General features: G+C 46.1%; 1 protein-coding gene across 4 annotated transcripts; it reads right to left on the reverse strand.

Moving 5' to 3' along the window:
- Positions 1 to 13: 13 nt before the first annotated feature.
- On the reverse strand, positions 14 to 22007 carry Usp12-46 (Ubiquitin-specific protease 12/46). 4 transcript variants are annotated; one of them, XM_077703223.1, is made up of 7 exons: positions 21861 to 22007; positions 20818 to 20898; positions 18781 to 19335; positions 12248 to 12408; positions 9131 to 9263; positions 1875 to 2018; positions 14 to 1277 (listed from the first exon to the last, which is right to left on the reverse strand). In XM_077703223.1, the coding sequence occupies exons 1-7, from the start codon at positions 21861 to 21863 to the stop codon at positions 1176 to 1178; spliced, it is 1179 nt and encodes a 392-aa protein (XP_077559349.1). In that variant the 5' UTR covers positions 21864 to 22007; the 3' UTR covers positions 14 to 1175. The 4 variants fall into 4 exon arrangements, with proteins under 4 accessions (XP_077559349.1, XP_077559347.1, XP_077559348.1 ...); XM_077703221.1 differs by lacking the exon at positions 21861 to 22007 and adding an exon at positions 21678 to 21728; XM_077703222.1 differs by lacking the exon at positions 21861 to 22007 and adding an exon at positions 21541 to 21624.
- Between the last annotated feature and the right edge of the window lie 203 nt (positions 22008 to 22210).

A 22210-nucleotide genomic window follows, 5' to 3' on the forward strand; every position in this document is an offset into this window, starting at 1 on the left:
CGCACACACAACACATTGCTTCCAAAGCTTTAATAAGAGGCAATGCGACTGTACAATATTATACACTGTGAATGAGGCTCTTATTTCTCTTCTTACACTTTTTACATGTGCTGCATAATGCTACAAACAGAAACACATTCTCACCGTACTCTATGCCTGGTGTCTTTTGTACAACTTCGTTTGATGGGCACTCTTGATTCGTTCCTCTCCTGACTAAGGCCTGAAGATATTTTTTTTTTTGACATATCAGCTAACAAAGGAACGCCGTGATCAAGAACACCGCACAAAAAAAAATGCGAGAAAGTGACATTTTCCCCCTCTCTTTTGTGACACAACATCTCTCCTGAAGCTCTAAAAGGTGGAAAAACAACAACAGAAAAATGCCTTCACTTTTTAAACGCTCTATTACGTCGTATTGCCTATTCACCACGGACGGTGACAGTGCCGCTTGCTCCCCAAAAGCCCCCAACGCTAGAACACACTCTCTCTCAATAAAAGAAAAAAGAAAAACACTATAAACCATAAATTAGTCTGTACACCTCCCCTGAATCCCCCAAAACCTAACGCTATACCTACACATATCACTACACAACAGCAAGGCAGTCCCCACACTCGGAAAGCTCTGGCCACAACTGTTTTGCACCACAGCAGAATGGCTTTTTCACTCGGCCTCTTCTGTCTCTCTCTTGAGTCCTGTCCTGCTTGCACCTGCTGTATAGGAAAGACAACCTGCCGAGCGCTCGGGAGCCTGCCTTACTGCTGATAGCCTCTCTCTCTCTCCCCCTCCCACTGTCGCCCCGTGATGCGGCCGTAAAAAAACTTGCATATGTACACGCCGTTTGTTCAGACAAAGATTCCGTGCCTACAGCCCCCAGTAGTACCATCGAAGCCAGCCCAGCCGGGCCCAGACTGCATCGCTTTGTGCCTTGCTTTCATTGCCTTCCGCCAACAGCTTTTACAAAATGCAAGGGCGCAGTGCCGCACTGCTCGGGCCCCGTCCCATCCCGGGCTCCCTCTTCCTCCTCTTCCTCCTCCTGCTCTCCATCCTCCTGGTGGGTTGGTGGAGGCTGCGGTTCCCGGGCCGTCCCTATTGCACCTTGGTCAGCGGCAGCCGGGGATGGACGCTGTGAGGTCTTGGGAGGAGGCGATGCTGCTGCTCTGTGCGGGTGCCGACGTCACTCCCTTGACTGGTAGAACAGGATGTAACCCGACTCCGACGTCTTTGGCGTGTCCGACGTGAGGCCGTAGAAGTCCTCGATTGCCGCCGCGTCGATTTTCTGCCGCCCGAGAGAGGGGAAGAGGGAGAGTGTCAAGCACAGTTGTGCCAGCATCACAGTTTTGCTCTGCTTTGGCCTAGGGCTGAATAAGCTCAAGCTCAGGCTTGCATTTGGTTATAAAAAAAACTTTGGGTCCCCCCTTCCCTGAATTAACAACGTTTGAATCAGATAATGGTGAGCAAAAGTCACTAGCATTGCTTTCTTTCATTTCAATAGTGTTTACAACAGTCACAAAGATGGTGTAATGTTTGTATCTGCACACTCTTAACTTTTTGACTGAACTAACATTGCATGCAGTCTCCATTGTACCTCGGGAGGCTGTCAAAAAACCACACAGACCAAATTCATTGCAATAGAAGTTTGCTGCATATCTATCTCGAAACAAGAACAAGGAGCATAAACCAATTTTCCTGCCTGTAGCATCTGCCATGTCATACAGGATACCCTGCCGATGCCTGCCATTCTAGTAAAAACACCAGTTTCAGCTTTATTTTTCTTCGCTAACACCTCAGAGGAATGTGACTGGGAGTGCACATTTTCTCTACGCACGTCTAACGTCTAATGGGTAGTGACCCTGATTCGAGCCACCACACTCACATCAACAATGTCATCGTCGAAGAGGAGCCAGAGGCCGTGACTTTTGACTATGGAGATGTAGTGTCCTCTGTTGGGGCCGCTTCCACAGTGGATGACGACAGCCACCAGATCGTACATCCGGTCAGGGTTGTAGGCATCGTCTGACTGCGAGGGCACAAAAAAAGAGAGAGATTCCAAATACATCACCATAAACTTCACAATTTCGCACCTTCGGGGTGATGCTACACTTTGCACCGACGTAAAATCCGACATGAGCTGCCACAGGCACATTGGACATTACAACAATAATTCCCTGGCCAATTCCACAGCTTTGTAAGCTTCCTACCTTTGCACACTGCTTGTCTCTGCTGTGAGCGCCTCTTTTTTAAGCACCAGACACCATTTAAAGCATTGACAATGCCAGGCATGATGCACAACACACGCGGCAAGATGAGCCACTGGCCGCATGCTGCGCGACATCACAATGCTGCTGCATGAAAAAATTTTTTGAGAGACAAACAGTAGGCTGGCCATACAATAACATGTAAACATGTCAATCATACTGAAATTTTCAAATTCCACTTCACAGCCCACACAAGAAACAAACTGTTTAAGCCGCGCATAACAGTTACCATTCAGTAACACTAATAGGAACAACCACAGTGTAGCAATAGGCCAGAGTAATTTTTGAGCAGTTTTTTTGAGCTGTAAGAACTATGCTTTCAAGAGGTGCAACAGCCTTAAACACAGTAAAAAATCCAACAAGAGCTGAAAAAAAAGAAATACTCCAGGGGCGTGTAAATGTATTCAATATACCGTGTCCACCCAATTTATCCATTTGCGACATGGCGTATACAACTGTACACGCCACTTTTAAGAGCATTTTTGCGAGTTAAAATCGTCGTCAGTTGCACTTAAACCTCTCAGCCAGCATTCACAATTTTTGCTCTACTGAACGGTGCGTCATCTCGTGAATGCCGCGCCTTTACCATCCACCAATGCTTTACCAAAACAAGAGAGCAAGATGGACGCCTTGGCGATCTATGGTGCATCAAGTAGGTGTTCTTGGTGTTACCTTTTCCGCATAGTTAAAACGTTTATTAAAGCAAAACTGAAGCTGTTACCTGCAGATCAGAAGGGCTGCAGATCACAATAATGTGTACATATTTTATATTTTAGCAATGGTTAGGAAATGGTGGTCACATTTCCGATGGCGTGTTTACGATTAGGGCACGGCCTAATTTATTAACTACTTATGAGATCGAGTTGTTTATGGTTTTTAAGGGGGGACGTGGCTTTCAAAATCAACTTTTTTATTTCTTTGTGGATTTTGATGAAAATTGGCACAGCAACTGGAAATGCTTCTGTGATAACACTATAAAAATTTCAAAGTAATATTTTGAAAACTTTTTTATGTGTGAAATTTTCTTTTTGTTCCGCTTGTACCGAGCTTGAGCGGCTTATAAAACATGATAGAAAACTTGTTCGAAGTGCTTTGCATTCCCAAATGAATGGACGAGGTCGTGACAGTTTTAGAATTTTTTTTTTACAACACAATGTTTTTTAGTTTTCATTTTTTTAGAGGTTAATGTGCAACAGGCATGTCAACTGTGAATGATTATTTGAATAAAAAATCACAAAAAAACAAATCTGGAAAACCAAAAGTGTCACGACCTGAACAGTTCATCAAGGAATGTAATGCAAGAAACGGAATCAAAATAGACCCAGCGGTCATGAAGAAATCCCTGGTACAAGCGACACAGGTGGCAAAAAAAACTGTTTTGAGAAAACGGCTTCCGAAGTTGCAACATGGGTTTCACATATCAGAAGTCGTCACGGTTGTAGCCTTTCATGTCCTTTTGAACATGGGGCTTCTGGAAGGCCTTGCCTTGAAATTGGAGTGCCTTTTACAGCCTTTCTCTTTCCAGAAAACATCATTTTCAGCTCCTCCGTGAAGAGTACATACCCCCCTTTGCAAACCAAACGGAGGGGAGATGGGTTTCAATGGGCTTTCAATGCAAAGTAGGTTAGTTGGTTGGCTGTATCGCACTGGACAACCTCCTTTTGCAGTGTTGTCACCATGGCAACAAGTTAAGCATTTTTTTTACTTAAATTTGAACATTTTTGGCTTTTTTTATGTTTTATCTTGCCTGGCACAGCAACTTAGTACTCATGTGCAGGTGTTCATTGCCAAAAGTTTGCATACCATAAAGATGAAAATGAGCTACTTTGAAGCTTGGTAGAGTATTCTGCATAACTCCCAACTTCAATGCAAGAGCATATTTTTTTACTACTTTTGACATTCAAGGCATCCAATATTTCTCGCAGCACAGCCAGTATGCCCTGAGCAATGGTATCAATAATTTCCCTAAAAAAATCACTGTTAAATGGTGCCACAGTAACGTACATTTTTAACGCAGAGAGCATATTTTTATTCCTATATTACTAACTCAAACCTGTTTGCATGAAAATTACATTACAAGTGCACGGGAAACGTTGCGCAAGAAAGGCGATATGGCTCGCGCGCATCGCAGCGCACGCTTACCGCGACATATCGAACTTTGATTATACCTGATATGGCTGGTCAGGTCGCTTTTAAGATTAAATCTAACGTCGCAGGCATTAATTACAACTACTGGCGTTCAATCGTAACCGGTTGCCCAGTCATGTGATGCTCCAATGCGCGTCGGCTATGCCGTGCGCGCCGCAGCGTTTGACGCGTCGACCGTTTCTTTCTCAAGGCTAGCGAGCCCACAGTCAAAACACAGCAATAACTAAGCGTGTAAACATCGCAAATCCGACTAAAAGTTCACTTCACGAACCGCTATCGCAAGCGCGCACACCGCGTCACCCTCCGGGGTCTGGCGACGGTAGAGTCACGCGCACCACGAAGCGTTCGATGACCTTCGCCTTTCGAGCCACACAACTTCCCGTAATCCGGCTCGTTATCTCTGGCATTCCCATCGCGATAACGTCCGTGTTGAATACCACAGATTGAACAGAAACTCGGCCGAGCGCAGCGGCGAAAATGAACTCAATCCGCTCGCTACGCAGCTCAGGCGGCCGCCATCTTGCGTTGCGCCCGCAACATCCAATCAGGAGGGTCGTTGTTCTGTGCCCCGACCGGGGACCAATAGCGCTTCAGCATCTATTCCTAGCTTCGTTTGTGCGTCGTTTCTTTTCTGCCGTTTGTGCGTTTGTGAATGAACGAAGATAAAAGAGACGAGCAGAACCGGAAAGACGATCGCTCGGCCGATCTAACCATATCAAAATGGCCGCGCCCGGTGGCACCGTTGCGGAGATAGAGCGCTCCGAAAATTGCCGTTTTTTCGCCCTTTTGCGCTGATAGTTTGTCACCGCGCCTGACAAAAGTATTTTTTTATGCCACTTTGCGACGCTTTTCAGCGTAAAAACTTTGCAGACGCACAGAATAGGAAACATAGAAGCCGAATATGTGGGTTTCAAAAAAACGATGTTTTGGTCATTTTTCCGAAGTTGAAAGCCGCGTCCCCCCTTAAGTGAAATTTTAATTACCAAAAGCATACACAGGCAGTTACAAATTTTTCTGGTGGCTCCATCATAATGCGTGTCATACAACCAATATTGGTGCACTTAACACAATAAATTTTCTTTAATACATCAGAGAATGTTCACAAAATGGTGCCAAACCTTAACACAACTATTAACCCTTTCACGGTCGGGTGTTTCTGGCCGTGACGCACCCCCAGTGTCGGCTTGGCTTCCGGAATATCAGGGATAAAGAATAGTGATTTATTTGACTATGATAGCGTCCGGAACGGAACGCGTTTCTTCCAGATATTTTCAGTTTGCCATGCATGCTTCCGGGACGACGACCCCACCACTTCAACATCAGAATCTGACGCTGTGGAACTCACACCCCTTCCTCAGATGAGAAACTCTCTGAATGCGAATCTGAGCTCGGCTCATATTCGGACTGGAATCGAAAGAACCATCGCTCCTGTCCGCAGTTGAAGGCCCCGCATGGTCAGCCATTCGAAAGTAACCGCGCGCATGGAGGGAGCACTTTCAGCAGTCCGCACAATGCACAGAAATGACGCGTTGCGAAGTCATGATGGCGGATAGAGATGAAAAGGGGATACAACATAGATACAACAACCTCGTTTGCTGCAAACAGCAGCAAGTGAGGGCGTGGTGAGTGAGCGAAAGCCGCGATTGAGTCGTGTCAGTGTATTGGAAAGCAACGGCGTGCTGGGCTAACCTGGTGTGCCGTAGCAGACGCAGGAACAGAATAATAATAAAAAAATACCCTAGAAACCTGTTGTGGATGGCACAACAACCCTTGCACCCGTATGTGATCGCACGCGTTCTGCATGGTCACTCATCCCGACAGAGTACAGCGTGCGGAGCGACCATGCCCCCCAGCAACGAAGGGTGGGTGTGGTCGCTCCATACTTTTTAATATACTGTCGTGAGAGAGATTTCGAGTGAAAATACGAGCTACTAGGAAGATTAAACAGATGGCGCGGGCAGTCCAGGCGCGCCAGCTTTACGCTATGGCGCGAATTTTGGAACGCACCGGTACGTCAGTGACACTGCGGAGGGGAAATGCGAAACCGTACCGGTACAACAGTGACAGCAAAAGGGTTAAAAGCCATAATAGATCTGTTTCCGAATGACTAGTGGTAAAGAATCTTATTCGTTCTAACAATCCTGCACAAAGGAACAACAGATGATTCACACGATGTGCAAAAGGAAAATATAAGCCTAAATTCCCGAGGTAAGCCTTCTATTACATTTATTCTTCTCGTAGTATCAGCTCTAGGCCAGTCCTTGAAAACATCGGGACAATTTCTTGGCTGCCTCTGCAAACCTCTCAGTGTTCCCATTTAATAAAGTTCTGCACGTGCGGAGACCAGTAATAAACCACAAAGGCTGCACAAGACTTCGTGGAAGGAATCATGGGGGGCTCTGTGGTACACTAAATGCTGAGGACCAAGATTGAAGCACCAACTGAAGATGAACAATATGGATATTTTAGCAAAATGTCTACAGCTTGTAGCAGTTATGGTTCTTTTAAATTAATGGTACGCACCCCCTCTTACAGGCTCTACCGCAAAACAAGGCACATCAAAATCCTAAGTGTGACACCTTTGCCTCATTTCATGACAGACAACGCCTTTAAAAAGATGATGTGACGTCGATGCTGAGGTTGCAGAAATAAATGAACCAAATTCTTAATAACTCTTTCGTTACCGCGGGAAATCGACCAATTTTGAGTGGTCTAACAAAACATTTCTTCTGTGCTATACAGATTGGTTAGGCACACATTGCAGTGACATGAAAGGCAGATGATTCCACATGCTTTCCAACGACACCAGTTTTAATAATGTTTTCATAAATAATGATGGCGAAAAAAATTATCGAATTCGAAATTTTTGTCCAGGTGTCGAAGAAAATAAAAAAAGTAAGTTGTGTTTAATAAGCCACCAGTAGTAGAAAAGATTTGGAATATACATTTCGTAGGTAAACATTTCAAAAAACCGTCCTAGAAAAAAAAATTGAGTTGTGCAGTACAATTTGTCAGATATAAAAGAAAATGTTAGCCCGCGTGGTGCCTGTGCCTTGTGGTGAAGCCCAACCACTATTTCAAATTTTGCTATTTTGTATGGTTCTCTAGCAGAAATCTGGTGGTTTGACATAATTAAAGGCCCTAATTAGCCTCCACGTGATGTAAAAACACCTTGTCAATAATTATGACCAGCACAATAATGAAGGTAAGCAACCGATGCGAAAAAATCTGCTTGCAGTTGAAAACCAAACTCTTTGGTAGATGCTTGTTGACGTTCTGATGACCACTTATCAGTGAGAACTTTCATTTCTGGTTTATTATCATGTTCTGACTCGCTATGGTAGACCTGCTTGCAGGAATAAGGCACGATGCACTAGAATCGTGCCCAGCAAGCTTTCACCAAGCCGCCGTCGTGCTATGAAGCGAATTCAGCACTACGAGCCTACTACATTGCAGCGCCACCAAACAATTTCGAAAAGAAACAAATACAATGCTGTTGGAGACTGTCAGAATAGACAGTTCTACTAAGCAGCGACACTAGAACTCCGGAAATTCTCGCGTATGAAACCAAAACTGGGCGGTGAACAGCTGGCGGTGTTCAAGGCCAATTGGAAGCGTTCTCCTCGTCTGAACTGATACCCAATGACTTGGTGTTATCTTTTGACTTTCAGCGGAAGCTGTTATCGCAGAAGTAAGGCGTAGATAAAGTGGAAGCACTAGCGGCAGGCTTGTTTCGAGGAACAGTAGCGGGCAACGGAGGCGACATCGCACATAAGCTTGCAGTTGGGTAACTGCGTAGTAGCGCCAAAAATGAAGTCGAGGGCTTGACGGAAACCCGTCTGGTCGGGAAACATGTTGGAGTAAAAACGGCTCAGTAACGAAGCCGAAACGTCTTGTTGTTGTTTTAAAGTTTTTAAGTTTCTTTTGGTCGGTGTCTCCGTTTTTACTCCAGCGCCAAAAATGAATTTCGCAACACAAGAACAAAACCGAAACTACTGGAAACTGGCTGCAAATGCCAGGCACACTTGCTAGACATGCGGGGGACCATCAGAAATAAGCTTACGCAGAATAAAGCTGCCCTTTTTCAGGACCAAAGATCACTAGCGAATAGGTGGGGTCATTTTCAAGTAATTATGACCTCTCAACGCTGTCGGATTACAAAGCTGACAACATTATTTGGCACTTGACTTGCCAGGAACCTTTTGACAAAAAAATATTATGGTAATTCAACCTAACCGTGAGCGGCGTGCTTTTTTGTTATGTGCAGCAGCTACACCCCCTTAATCAACAACACGCGCACCTCAGCTCGCAAGAAATGTCGCCGGAGCGGGAAAATTTAAACTGGTTTTAAAAACGCAGTGCCTAGACTAACCACTGGCCGCCGCATTAGGTGTACGAGAAACGACAACAACATGTCAAAATAGGCAATATAAATCGTCGATCACCGGTGATCGATTTGAACTGGCGTGGTAACGAAAGAGTTAAACCATGATGAGGAGAAAATTTTAATTTATCTACCTAACAGCTTCTTATCTGTACATATTGCGCTCCTCTACAACAGCCAGATTCGCAAGTGCAACTCCATTCAGCGTGCTCACAGCAAGTTTACGTGGTTTTAGGAAAAGAGTGAGCATACAGAGCGAACTACAACGCAACATATTTTTGTGGCTTTCAAGCGCCTTTCACAGGCACACCCCAAGAGAGCTGCAAGAGAGATTCCACTCACCGTGTTGAATAACCTTAATTCGAGGGGAAAGACAACCCTGTAGGAAAGTTTGGTGTGCCTATTCTGCTGCTCCGTGTACTTGAAGCGTTTCAGGTGCAATGCCAGGATCATGGGCAGCTTCTTCACCCGCATCCTGCAGCGAGAGCAAGGCAAACGTGACTGCTTTATACAGGACAGACACAGTGCCCTGACAAAACCAATCCCGAATTCCGTACATCACCAGCACCTGTCACCTTCGGCATGCAATTAAAGGAGCCATGAAGAGAAAACACAAGTTTGGTTCATTCAAAAGATTGTCTCGTTAGAATCATACTGACACCACTTTTAACGTAAACTTCGCTCAAATAAGCTACATAATTAGGAAAAACGGGAATGGTCATGCGACCCACCAGCTCATTTCCCGCAACAGAACCTATGATGTCACATGAGCTAAGCTCTGCGATTGGCGGAGGCTGGCAGAAGCAGACGCAAATTAGGTAGAGCTTACAAACTAGACGAACGAGCGATTTGCGCTTAAATTTAGGGCACATTCTTTACAAAGCAATAAGAATGATGGGACAAACAGTGGAAGTTACGAAAGCACATGTAAACATAGAAGTACTGATGCGTTCTGCTGTTCGTACTGCGCACAGTATGCTTGGTTTAGCTGCACAGCACTACGGGGCTTGGGGTTGTCTCAGACGACACTGGCCGATTGACGCAAGCAACGGTGTCTTACGTGACCCCATTTGTCGAGCGAGCACTGTTTCAGGGAACGAATATTTTCTCCCAGAACAAAAACAAGCCAGGTTTAAATGCAGGCAAAAACAAACCAAACGCTTGCCACGGTATGGTGGCGCCATCTAGGTTACGGAACGTAAAGAAACGCGGGAACAAACCAACACCGCTGTACAGGGTGGAGACAACCTTTGAACGGTCAAGTGCCGCCGCAATTGGGCCAACGGGCTCAACGCGTTATTCTTTTCGTTTCCCACGAGACCTAGCAACGCGAAACAGACAATATGATTCAAACTTCTTCAGTAAGCCGCGTTGCGGCGATAATTTTAGCGCGGTTTTGACACAATGACTTGCTTCGGCGGCGAGCGAGCAACCGAAAATGGCGGCGCCAGCGTATACGTGTCTCTACCCTGTACGGGGGATGCGTGAATGAAGGTATTCTAGGCTGCAGAGCGGTCGGTTCCTGTGATGTCATTTGGGACCACGAAAACGCATGATTGAGCGGGAAAATCTAAATTTTAACCTAAATTGTTTATTTTCTCAGTGAATAAAGCACCGTTTGTATCCGGACAAGCGCTGGGGGCACTATAAAACACGAAATATTTCGAATAAAACCAACTTGCATTTTCTCTTCATGGCTCCTTTAAGGAGGACTCACCTGCTGATATTCCTAGGGAACTCCTACTTCATGACCCATGGACTTAAAAACCATCATGCACCAATACGAAAAGCTTTACAAATACATATCAATGTTCACAACGGCCTTGTTTGCTTGTTTTAAAGATATGTCATTTCTGTATGGAAATAAAAAAAACTAAAAATCTTGCTCGCTCAACAGCTAGCGCCACCTAGTGAAAACTGGATAAACCAAAATGCGTGTCTCGTTTACTTTTTATCTGAGCAAAGAAGTATGTCTAAAAGAAGCGAACTAGGCTCTTAGGAACATTTGTACGAATTTGTAAAACCGAAAGTTTCTTATCGGTACACGCTCCCGTAGGAATGTGATCAAGTGAGTCCCCCTTAAGCAGCAGCAGAAAAAAATGGTGTCACCCAACTCGGAAATCGGTGTCAGTACCCATTTTTGCTTTTCAGATCAAGGCGAAAAGAAAAATCGCCCGGGTGTCGAGATTTCGGCGCACATTAAAGATCCCCAGGTGACCAAAATTAACCGGAAGCCCTCCACTATGGCATCATAGCCCAGGCATAGCTTCAGCATGTTAAAACCCATAATTACACATTCATTACAACAACCTGGGGATGTTTAAAAAGGCAATGCAGACAAAACACAAGTCAGGTTCATTCGAAGGAGTGCCTCATTAGAATCATACTGGCACCACTTTTAACGTGAAATTCACTCAAACAAGCTATATAATATGAAAAAGAGGGAATGGCCTTGCGACTCACTAGCGCATTTCCCGCACTAAAACGTATGATGTCATATGCACCGTTGTGCGACTGGCTGAGGCTGGCAAAAGCAAGTTAGGCAGGGCTTACAAGCTTGCAGAATGATCTATTTTCACTTAAACGTAATGCATATTCATTTTATAGCAGTAAGAATGGTGGGGTTAACAATAAAAGTTACAAAAGCACACGTAAATATAAAAGTACCAGTGCGTACTTCTGTTGGTCTTGCGCACACTGTGCTTGAAGTCCCGTGCTTTGGGGTTGTCTCACACGACACTGGCTGATTGGCATAAGCGACATTGTCTAACGTGACACTGTTTGTCGAGCATACCCCATGTTTCACAAAACGATTACTACCTACCGTAACAAAAACACGCCAGGTGCAAATACGATCAAAAACAAAGCAAAGGCGGACAGCGCCTGGCGCAGCATGGTGGCGCCATCTAGGAGGACTGACAGTAAACAAGGCTCTACAGTCGGCTGCAGAGCCTAATTTGCACACTAAAGTTCGCTTGAAGACCTGGCCTTGTTACGTCATCACAGACGTCACAAAATACACAATTTGGCGGGAGAGTCTAAATTTTAACTGAAATTGATTAACTTCTCAGTGACTAAAGCATCACCCGCTGCCAGACAAGCACTCCGGGCACTATCAAACACCAAATATTTTGAATAAAACTAACTTGTATTTTGTCTTCATGGCCCCTTTAACCTTTCTGGCTTCATTCGAAAGCACTGCTTGGCTGCCAGTATGAAGGTAACATCCCAACTACACTGCTTCTTGGAACTCATTACAAGGCGACTACTGGCCTTGTGCGACGGGAAATTTGAAAGTTTGTCAACATTTGTGATCTTTTTATTTATTTTTGGTAAGAACAGCTGACTTCAGGGCTGGAATGGAGCTGAATGAGTCCTCAAAGGAGGGTATTTTTTTAAGTAAACAAAGCATAGTGTCTCTTTGGTACTTCCACAAAAGGTGCGCAGACAGCCACTTGCCTTTTCTGGGCCTCTTGCTTGCTGCAGCAGTTCTCACAGTAGTACTTGTGCTCGCTGCAGAGCGTCTCCGTGTTGCTGAAGCCTCTTAGGCAATGCGTTATGGACGTGTTTTGGCTCACGTCCACAGAGAGGTCTAGGAAGTCCTCATCCTTGCTGCTCACCTGCACAGGAATAAGACAAAGAAACGTAAATATAAAACCAGAGGTGGCATAAAACTCTTTTTCATAGCATTTAGCGGAGTCCTTCAATGCCTTTCTGGTCATGAAACTTCGCTGTCACGCTATGGGAGAGCTTCGTACGCTGCGCGCCGCGGCACTAGTGTTGATCGGAGGGCAGCCGGGGGCGTGGTCAGAGCGTGTTTGGTAGGGAACAGACCACCGGGTAAGATAAAACAGGCACTTGCCGCCTTATCAGCAGTGCGCTCTCGCTTTACATGTCATGGGCCGCTCAAATGGACTTATCATTTTGTGAGTGGCAAAAAAATTTGTGGTGCGAACGGGCATGCTGCTACTGCGTTCCTGCCTGCCAGTCTGGCTACAGAGCAGCGGCGGCTGCCCGATGCCCTCCGATCTGCGGTTGCACCCCTCGCGGTAGCCTTTGTCCCCATACGAAACTTGGCCGGGAGTTTCATGATCGGAGAAGCATTGAAGGACTCTGCATTTAGGTTTCAGGTAGTGCCGGTTTGTTGAGAGCTGAAATGACGCAGGCGCAACATCCATATGCTGAAGCCAAGCCTGCATACGGGCATGCCCATGCCCACTAGTCTTGCACACAATCCACACAGTCCAAAGTCACAGTCCGAAGTCACAGTGCTCAGTCCATGCAACCCATGGCACCAAAAGGTTACAGCTTTTGACTTTTGAGGCACATTGGTAGATTTTAGTAAACATTTTGCCACACACTGGTTTGATGACGCACACTTTGGACACCGGCAAGCACTTTGGAGCACTCTTGCCTGCTTCTTCCGTCTTTAAGCCAAGCCGTAAGTTGGCTACACGAAACTTAACACGTGGAAGCAGCTACCTAAATTAGTTTTCAGGTAAGATTGCCCCCATGAGGAAGATAATAAAGCTGGTCCGAGCAATTGGCATTGCCCCTACCCTTTCCTTTTAAGAATGGAGTTTACGCCAAGTTTTACAGCATGTTAGCATTTGCGGTACGTTATAATAACAGTGGTGTGATATTCACTTGTAACAAAGTTGCAACCCGTTGTACCGCGAAGAAAATGACACTGCTATAACCAGTAATTACTACAAGCAGGTTGCGCAGAACAATGACCGTGAAAACCATCAAAACATCCAATGCAGCAGGTAATGCAAGCAACGCTTCGACAGAATGCCAAAATTCTGTTATTTTACTTAATAAACAAGCGAGCTCAGGGCCTCTACGGAGTGCACCTGCATCAAATTCATTCAAGCTGAACAGGTATTGGAACAGCCGGCTATGTTTCTGTTGTTAAAGAATAACATTGAGGTGCACCACATAGCGTGCACGGTGCCTTTCCAACTTGCATTTCATTTTGAAGCTCAGCTCACTTTAGCCTGACACAACTGTTATGTTCAGCGATTCGGCGTGACAGCATTGTAATTGGAGATTTATTTTACAATAAAAACTCGCACCGAAGCTAGAGGCATCAATAATGTCTAATGCTATATCTGACACACTGGTGTAACCATTTTTGCAAGCGGTGGTCATTTCTGCATGGTCTATTTAAATACTTGTGTTTCTTCAAATATGGTAAAATATGCTTACTTAAAATTTTAAGAGCAAAAACTTTTTACTTTGGTAAAACTGCAAAATCACCCCCCCAGAGTAGCGTGAACCTGCCAATCACACGTTTTCCCATCCTACAAAGAAGTTTGTTAACTTTACGGCAGCTTTCTTTGTTTGCTTGAATGCTTTAGTGGGGAAAGGAACACTTGCAGAAGGGGGAACAGAAGGATCTGGTAAAAACTAATGCCCACGAAGAAACATTTCGATAAAGCAGACAAGAAGGACAGCAAGAGCTTTGATAGAGGAAGCTAGCAAACCAGCAAAGATGCAACAAAGCAAGTAAGCAAGCCATCTTTTATAGCACTGTGCAAGTGCTCTTAATACATTTCTAGTAGGCTTGTGCGAATATTCGAACGGATACTACAGCATTCGAATTCGCTTCGACCCAAATTCAAAATTTCCGATATTTTGGAGTACCGTATTTTCCGGTCTATAAGTAGCACCCCCCCAAAAGAAAAGTTTTGCCGGAAAAAAAAAAAAAAGTATATAAGTCGCATTGGTGCATAAAGACGCACCTGTGTAGAAAACGCACGGTGTACAAAAGCCACTATGAGGTAAATTCATAGGATCATTTCGTTAGAAAGAGCGGCAAAAGTTGTGGCGGCCACTGCCTATGAACGCATCCCCTGGTAAGTAGTGCTAGACACGTGCACCTACCGTTCAAAGTCTAGACAAAACTAGCTTCTCAAAAATGGTTTATTGATACACACACAGCCTGTACTTACAGACGGCGTTTAGGCAAAACCATCGAAGCCTTCTTCCTCCGACTCACTAACAAATAATTCATTCATTTAGACCATAGAGCTATATCTCTTAACATGCGCTGACATCACGCAGCACACAGGCACCTTTTCGAGCACGGAACACGTGCTGCCGCCACGTACTGGATTTATTCCATACACAAGTCGCACATACACATATACAGTGGATAAGACGCACCAACAAAAATTTCCGAAAAAAAACCGCGATTTATACACCGGAAAATACGGTATTTGGGGTGAACAAATATCACAACTGCGTTAGAGTACTATGAGGAGTTTTGGCTTCGTTAGGCAAGCCGCAGTGCCATTGACATCAGGCCTACAACTTGACTACATGTGGAGCCAAGACAAGACAAGCTAAGCCACATTCAGAGCGTTGTCGTAGCCGTCTTACGCACGCATGTTCATCAGGGTAGTCAAGGCTCCGTTTCATTGTTTCAAACAATGAAACAGTAACGAAATAATATGTTTGGTTACCGTGTGGCACGCGTGCAGTGAGCAGGTGTTGATTGCACTCCGCACTTGAACTACAGTAGACATCAGTTGCTCCAATTAGTCAAGTGGCATGGCCAATGCGTCCACGGGTGCCAACCCGATATAGAACTTTTTATGAAGGTCCCGCCAGGCCCGAAGATCAGTGTCTCAGTGACAAGAAGCTTAGTGACACCTGACAACTATTCAAATTCGCTTCGAAAGTATTCGACCCCAAAGACTATTCGCTTCCAAGTAAAATATTACTATTCGCACAAGACTAATTTCTAGCCAATACCCGATGTGTGGATAGGGGTCCTCAAAGGGAGAGGGACCAAAAAATGAGACGCAAAGAAACAATCACATGCAACATCTTCATCGATTACACAACATGTAACCATGCTGTGTAGATTGTTTAGTGCTTTCCCATTCATTGATTGATTGATTGTAGGGTTTAACGCGCCGACGCAACGCAGGCGATGAGGCGCGCCGTAGTGGAGGGCTCCGGATTAATTTCGACGACCTGGGGATCTTTATCGTGCGCGAAATATCGTACACACGGGCGTTTTTGCTTTTCGCCTCCATCAGAAAAGCGGCCACCGCGGCCGGGAATCGAACCCGCGACCTCGTGCTCAGCAGCGCAACGCCTTAGCCACTGAGCCACCGCGGCGGGTTGCTTTCCCATTCAACCTCAGTCTCACTGCTAACTTTAACCTTGGGACAATAGTCGGTAGTGGGAACTTTCGTTTGGCGCTAATTTACTGTTCTAGCAAACTTTACGCGTTGTCCTTTTTTGCACGTTTACAACAATGAGGTCTAAAGCTACCTTCAGTGTGCAAAGAGAGCAAGTCGAGATAGGAGATTGTGGATAAAATGCTACCTAAAGAACTCTATACTGCGACCTAAAAACTTAATGCCTCATCAATGTTCCGAGGCATGCAGGTTTTGAGTGAACCGTTAAAAGCTAATAAAATAATGCTCTTGACGGCACACACTAACAATTGTTGACGTCACGCACAACGGATGACTCTGCTGCCTTCCAGCTCACCTGACGGTGCAAATCTTAGCAGGGAAACACCAAAGATTTCAAAAGGAGGCATTTGATTCAAAATAGAGCTCCCCCTTCCACATTGTCAGTTCGAGACACCCCCCCCCCCCAAAAAAAAAAAAAAACAGGCAGAGCCCGAAGGGGGCGAGCTGACAAAATTATGTTCCCAATGCCATGCACCAACAATTGTTAAAGGGACAGACAGCAGAGCCCGAAGGGGGCGAGCTGACAAAATTATGTTCCCAATGCCATGCACCAACAATTGTTAAAGGGACAGACAGCCATTTTTTGTCAAGTATACGTTCTCTATCCCAAATGAAAGGGCATCCCTTAAAACACCTTAATGCGACACGGTTTTGCTGATAACGCCCTAGAACTTTTCAAATTGAAATTTGTAGATCTACGAGCCGCACATGTCCTCCCAAAAATAATGCTGGCAACCATGAAATACAACAGCTCAGCAACGTACTTTTGTCTGTATGCGAGATGAAAAGCGGTATCTAAAAACTTGCCCCCAGCTAAAAAAATTGAATTGCAGGCATTATTATTCCTTTGTGTGTGTTTTTTTTAATTGCTAGTCTATTCTGCACAACGGCGCCATATGTTGAGGTGGACGATAGGTAGAATACTAGCTTCATGTTGTGGAGGTTGGCAGTTCGATTCTTTCCAGGCATGACCTTCTTTTCTTTACGCTGTCGTTGGCATTTTTGAAAACTGAAAACGAATATTTTGGCAGAAAAAACGCCCCTGATTCAGGCAGAATCGTGAAAGCTCCTCCACTGGGTCTGTTTACTGACCGCTGCCATTGATTCTGGGCATGGAGGTTCAGTTAGCCACACTGAGAGCAACCCAGCAGCGGCAAGCAGCATGTCTTTAAAATTTCCAAAAGAATGTTTAAAAATACATATACAATTTAAACTTATACAAATATTTACGTTAAAAGGTTTTCAGTAAGTGATTGAATGTTTTGGGAGTTTCAGTAGCTGGCCATGTGACCGGGACACACATTGCAGTGTCACGTTTCTACACTACGAATCACCAACCTTCAGATTTCGGAAAGTTTAGTACCAAATGAAAATTATTTCTGCCAATTTGTTTACGATTTGCGTGTGGTTACTTGACTATATAAAATGCTGGCTTTCATATGAGCTAGAGAGCACGTACGCGACAAAAATCGGCGGCCCGTACCTTTAAAGGGGCACTGACACAAAATTTTTAAGGCGAGATAACGTCGGAGATAGATTGGTGGGAACACATATAAATCATCTGCAAAATATCAGCGGCGAATACAGCCTAGAACATATTTAAACTCAATTTTGAAGTGTGCGAAACGCAACCGAGCAGCCAGCAGAGGACCACGCGCAATTGTAAATAAACAACATCCAAACACGTCACGAGTTTGTGTTTGCCGCTTCCGCAATACCGGCGTTTTACGCGGGCTCGCCGGGCTCGCCGCTCCAATCGGAGGGCCGGAGGGCGGAGCTTCTGCTCTCGAGAACGAACGACCCGGTCGTTGGCGGCGGAGGCGCCGTGATTTCGTCAGCTCATCGGGCAGCTGGCCGCGACCAAAGTTCTACAGCGATTCCAGGCACTCTGTTTCTATTACTGTTTATTACCACTGGATGCGAAAACGCGCTGGAGGCACGAAAAGCTCACTGAGCTAGCCGCACGGTCGCTGTGCAGGCGGCGGCCACGGCCGCGAAGTGGCCCAGGCCGGCTCAGGTAGCTCGAGTGATAGCTTGTTACCGCTGCGCGAAATTGTCCCCAAGTCCCGACCATAGTGGCTTACATGAGAAAGGAGTTAATGATGCGATGGCGGGTTGCATTAAAAATTGTCATCTGCACCGCTTACGAGAGCGGCACTCGAATATCCGCCGCAGTGCTGAGCCGAACACATCTGTAGGCGGACCTGTAGGCAGACCGGCCGGCTGCTCCCAGCGCGCGTCTTGCCACCCACCGTCTCGAGCGTCACGCGTCGTTCTTTAGCCGCGGTAGCATTTGCACTCGCAGCGCCTGCGTCACATCCACGGTCGCTTTTTAATTAAGCGCCTCACGAGATCAGTACGTGGGGGCATTCGCAGAAACTGCCGTCGATGCGGATTCGACAGTGCTACGGCGGCTCTGCTCTGTGATATCCCTCCGACGGTCACGTGGTCAGCTTTGTGCACACAAAATCCACAAAATCCATCGTTTCGCGGCACTCGCTGAAACCGAAACTGCGACTGGCCGCATTTAAAATGCCTCTAATTAAACAACCGTCGCACGCTGAAGCAAATGAGGTTTCTACAGGTTATAAGTAGGTCCCTAGCTACTTATCGCAACAAAAAAAACAAGATGCAAAATTTTTGTGTCAGTGCCCCTTTAAGCCGTAACGGACGACTCTGCTGCATTCCAGGTCACTTGACAATGACAACCTCAACAGGCAAACACTTTGAGATGTCAAAAGGCAAGCATTAGAATCAAAACTGAGCCGCACCCACCGTTTCACAGTTCAGACAGCGCGTCTCGTTGGTGAGGGTCCCCTGGAAGATATCGTGCACCCATGTGGGCTCAGGCTTGTGGGCGCCGCCGCTTCCTGCCTGGTTCTGTGCCGCACCGCCCATCGTCGTGCCGGCCGACGCCATGGGTCCTCCGGACGGGTGGTTGGAGTCTCCGCCCGCGGCGGCAGCAGCGGCGGCCTTGTTGCCGCCCTTGGCCGTGCCGCTGCCGGCCCCCGTGGCGCCCTGCTGCTTCTCGGCCTGCAGGATGTCGGCGATGGTGTTGAGCAGGTAGTTGAGGAACTCGTGGGCATCCTGCTGCATGTAGTTGTCGAAGAGCTCGTTCTCCTTGCGCAGGCGCGCAATGAACTTCTTGGGCGCAATGGTGCCCGTCTTCTTCTTCTGGTTGGCGATGCTGTGGAACAGGTCGGCCAGGCACGTGAGAAGCGTCTCCTTCGTCCGCTTGTTGCGCGCCTTGTACTCCAGCACTTTCTCCCGGAACGGCTTGCAGAAGTACAGCGCCTGGAGCACCGAGTTGCAGTAGCAGGTGTTGCCAAACTGCAAGAGGGAGAGAGAGGGAGGGAGAGTCAAACGGGGAAGGCACGACGGCAAACTGGGGGCAGGTGTGCGCTGTCAATGAAAGATAGGGAAAGCTGCGCAGCTGTTGGTCATGGCTGCACGGTTCTGTGGACACTGACCTGTTTTTTATTTTCAAAATTAAAAAGAGAAAAGGGCATAGCTAGCACAAAAAGAAAATGGCTGCGTATGTGCTTCTTTCATTGCAAATGTCAACGAAAGATGATAGTCGACTAAAGCCCCTGCCAAGTAAACGCCTCCCTTCTCTTTCTCGCCCACCTCTCATGCTGTTCCTCTCCCGTCTTGTTCCTCCCAAAATAACACGCTAGAGGTTTGCTCAAGTCAATTTAAATTTACCATAATCTACTGCTCCAGGCCAGGTGCCTTGATACCAGTGCTGCCGTACGGTGGAGACACGCTCACGTGATCCAAGGCAGCATACAAAATGTTTATAGAACCACGTTGCCCTGCTCCACGTGCATTCCAAGTGGAACCTTCCGTTACTGTTGCCATTTGATTTCTTAAAATTCCGCCAGGAGCTATAGTGGCATGGGCAACAGCAGGCGACGATTTTCTGCAGTTGATGTAGTATTTCATTTGGATATCGCAAAAACCAAGCAGATACCAGTTATGTATTGATTCTCTGCCTCACATTTGCATAATGTTTTGTTCTTGTTCAACAATGTTGACAAGTAGGAATATTGCCACCAGACTTGACGTTTAGATTTGGCTGTGGGCATATAAGACAACAGCACAGATTCACTTTCACTATAGCCGGACGGCAGAATCGAGTCACAGACAGACCAAAATTTAAGTTTAAGTAGCCCAAGAAGGACTATCATCTGTAAAATTACCACAAGATGTACAAAACATAACATTATAAGCTGCTGTTCAGTTTAATTTGCATGTTTAGTTTGCAAGGGCCTCATGCCATAATTCAGATACAAATTACATGGTCATGCACAAGGCACAACAGGCTGCCAGTTGCCTGCATTATACGATTGCTTAAATTACATTCTTTTGCTTGGACAGCAGGTTGCAGTACCACAGTGCAGCTACTACTGAACGAAACAAGCACGGCGCAGAACACGTATATCTGCAAAACTTCGACACGTAGCCAGAGTGCTGCAAATTTCGCATAAATTTTGAAACGTCAATCAAAACAGTTCTGGCTTGCCTGAATTAGTAGTTTAGTTATGACGGGCAATTTACAGTCACACATTACTTTACTCGGCTCAGCTTTGCCTATGTGCACAACATGTAGCTGAAGGGCCTTAGTATAGTCAACCAATTGCCAACATTCCAACATGAATGTGGGTTTTTCATTTCACGTATTAAAGGTCAACTTCGATAAAACACTCACACTTTTCATATACACATGCGAATCATCCATTTCTTATGTTTGACTCCACCACGGCTGAGCTTAACAGCACGGCACTGCACTACAAGAAGGCAAATACTTACATTTACAAGTCCAAAGTAGTGTTCATTGGATGGAAACTGATCGTGGCCTATCTCCTTCTCCAACAATGATCCATTTGCTCCCTAAGCAAAACGAGAGAATGAAGTTACAAGCACGAACGCAACAGCGAAGGGGCATCGAAGGGTCAGGTTTCGCTTTCCGGAATTGTGAGACGAAGGGCGTCTACGAGCAGCTGCGCACGAGCCCTTCGCAGGCACGCCCACTTCGTTTAGTTAACGCCGGAAGCGCAACAAGAGTGCCTTACGAAACAACGTAGCACATGCTTTTCGAAAGCGTCTCTTGCAAAGGCAAGGAAAACAGTGAACGTTCAGCGCTGCTCGGTCCTGCCGACAGATTTGAGGAACTGGCACTGACCATCACTAGTGTGTCCGCGCTACACCTCAATGTAAACGTTCGGGCGTTAATAAAGCGGAGAAAGACCAGCACGTCTAGCCACGCGACACAACCGCAAACACGCTGCCCGACACGGCAAGATTCAATTAAGCAAGTCACACACTGCCTACGGCCGCGCAGTAGATGCATTTGAATCTCGTGGCCATTTATCGAGCCGGTCACTGGGAGAGTTTATCTCTCAGTGCGTCCTACGAGACGCGCACTTGAGTAATCGCTCTCGAGAGAACCGTGCCCAAGATCGGCAGTCCCTTATCAGAAATGTCGATGGCTTTAAGCGTATTATCAGCGCTTGTATATAACACGGCCCTCACGCAATCGGGTTCCCCAATGTCCGCCGCTAGCAGACCTGATGCAACCCGCTCCGGCTGCCACAGTCCCATCTACGACTACATCGCGATGTCTAGTTCCACTTTACCAAGCCTTACGGGGCGGCAATGAGCTAGCGAACCTTAATAAACGAAAATTCAAGCATTTCTGTTGGCATTCCACGGCAAAATTGGTGGATTACAGTTGCGAGCAGTCTGCCCTGAATCATCGGTCCTTCAAGTCTGGGTTAAAAACTGACACCACTACATTAAACGAGAAAGGTAAAAATAAGGTTTAGGGTCTAAAATAAGGTAAAAACACGTACCATTTTTCATTTTTCACGCGTCAAACCTTGAATGCCTTCCTCGCCTTCAACAGCGCCATTTTTGTTGGCTGCCGGAACCAGCCGCATTTAGCCGCACACTCGTACTTTAAACTCCTACAATTTGTATGAAATTGCAAAAATAAATTTAATTATGTTGTCCAAAAATTGTAATATGAACACATATTTTTTTTTACTGTAAACTGGTCCGCAAAAATAATTTCTCAACTTTTCTAACTGAACTCGCGCCTTTGCCGCCTTTGCACTCGCGGGCACAACGCAGAAAGACGTCCCAGGGAACGTCGGCTGCGTATTGCTTAGTACGTCGCAATTTGTTGATTGCGTCATCTGCC

Source organism: Haemaphysalis longicornis, unplaced genomic scaffold (genome assembly GCF_048455015.1).
Source record: "Haemaphysalis longicornis isolate Haplotype H1 unplaced genomic scaffold, Haemaphysalis longicornis Haplotype H1 scaffold_3, whole genome shotgun sequence".
NCBI classification, from domain to species: domain Eukaryota; kingdom Metazoa; phylum Arthropoda; class Arachnida; order Ixodida; family Ixodidae; genus Haemaphysalis; species Haemaphysalis longicornis.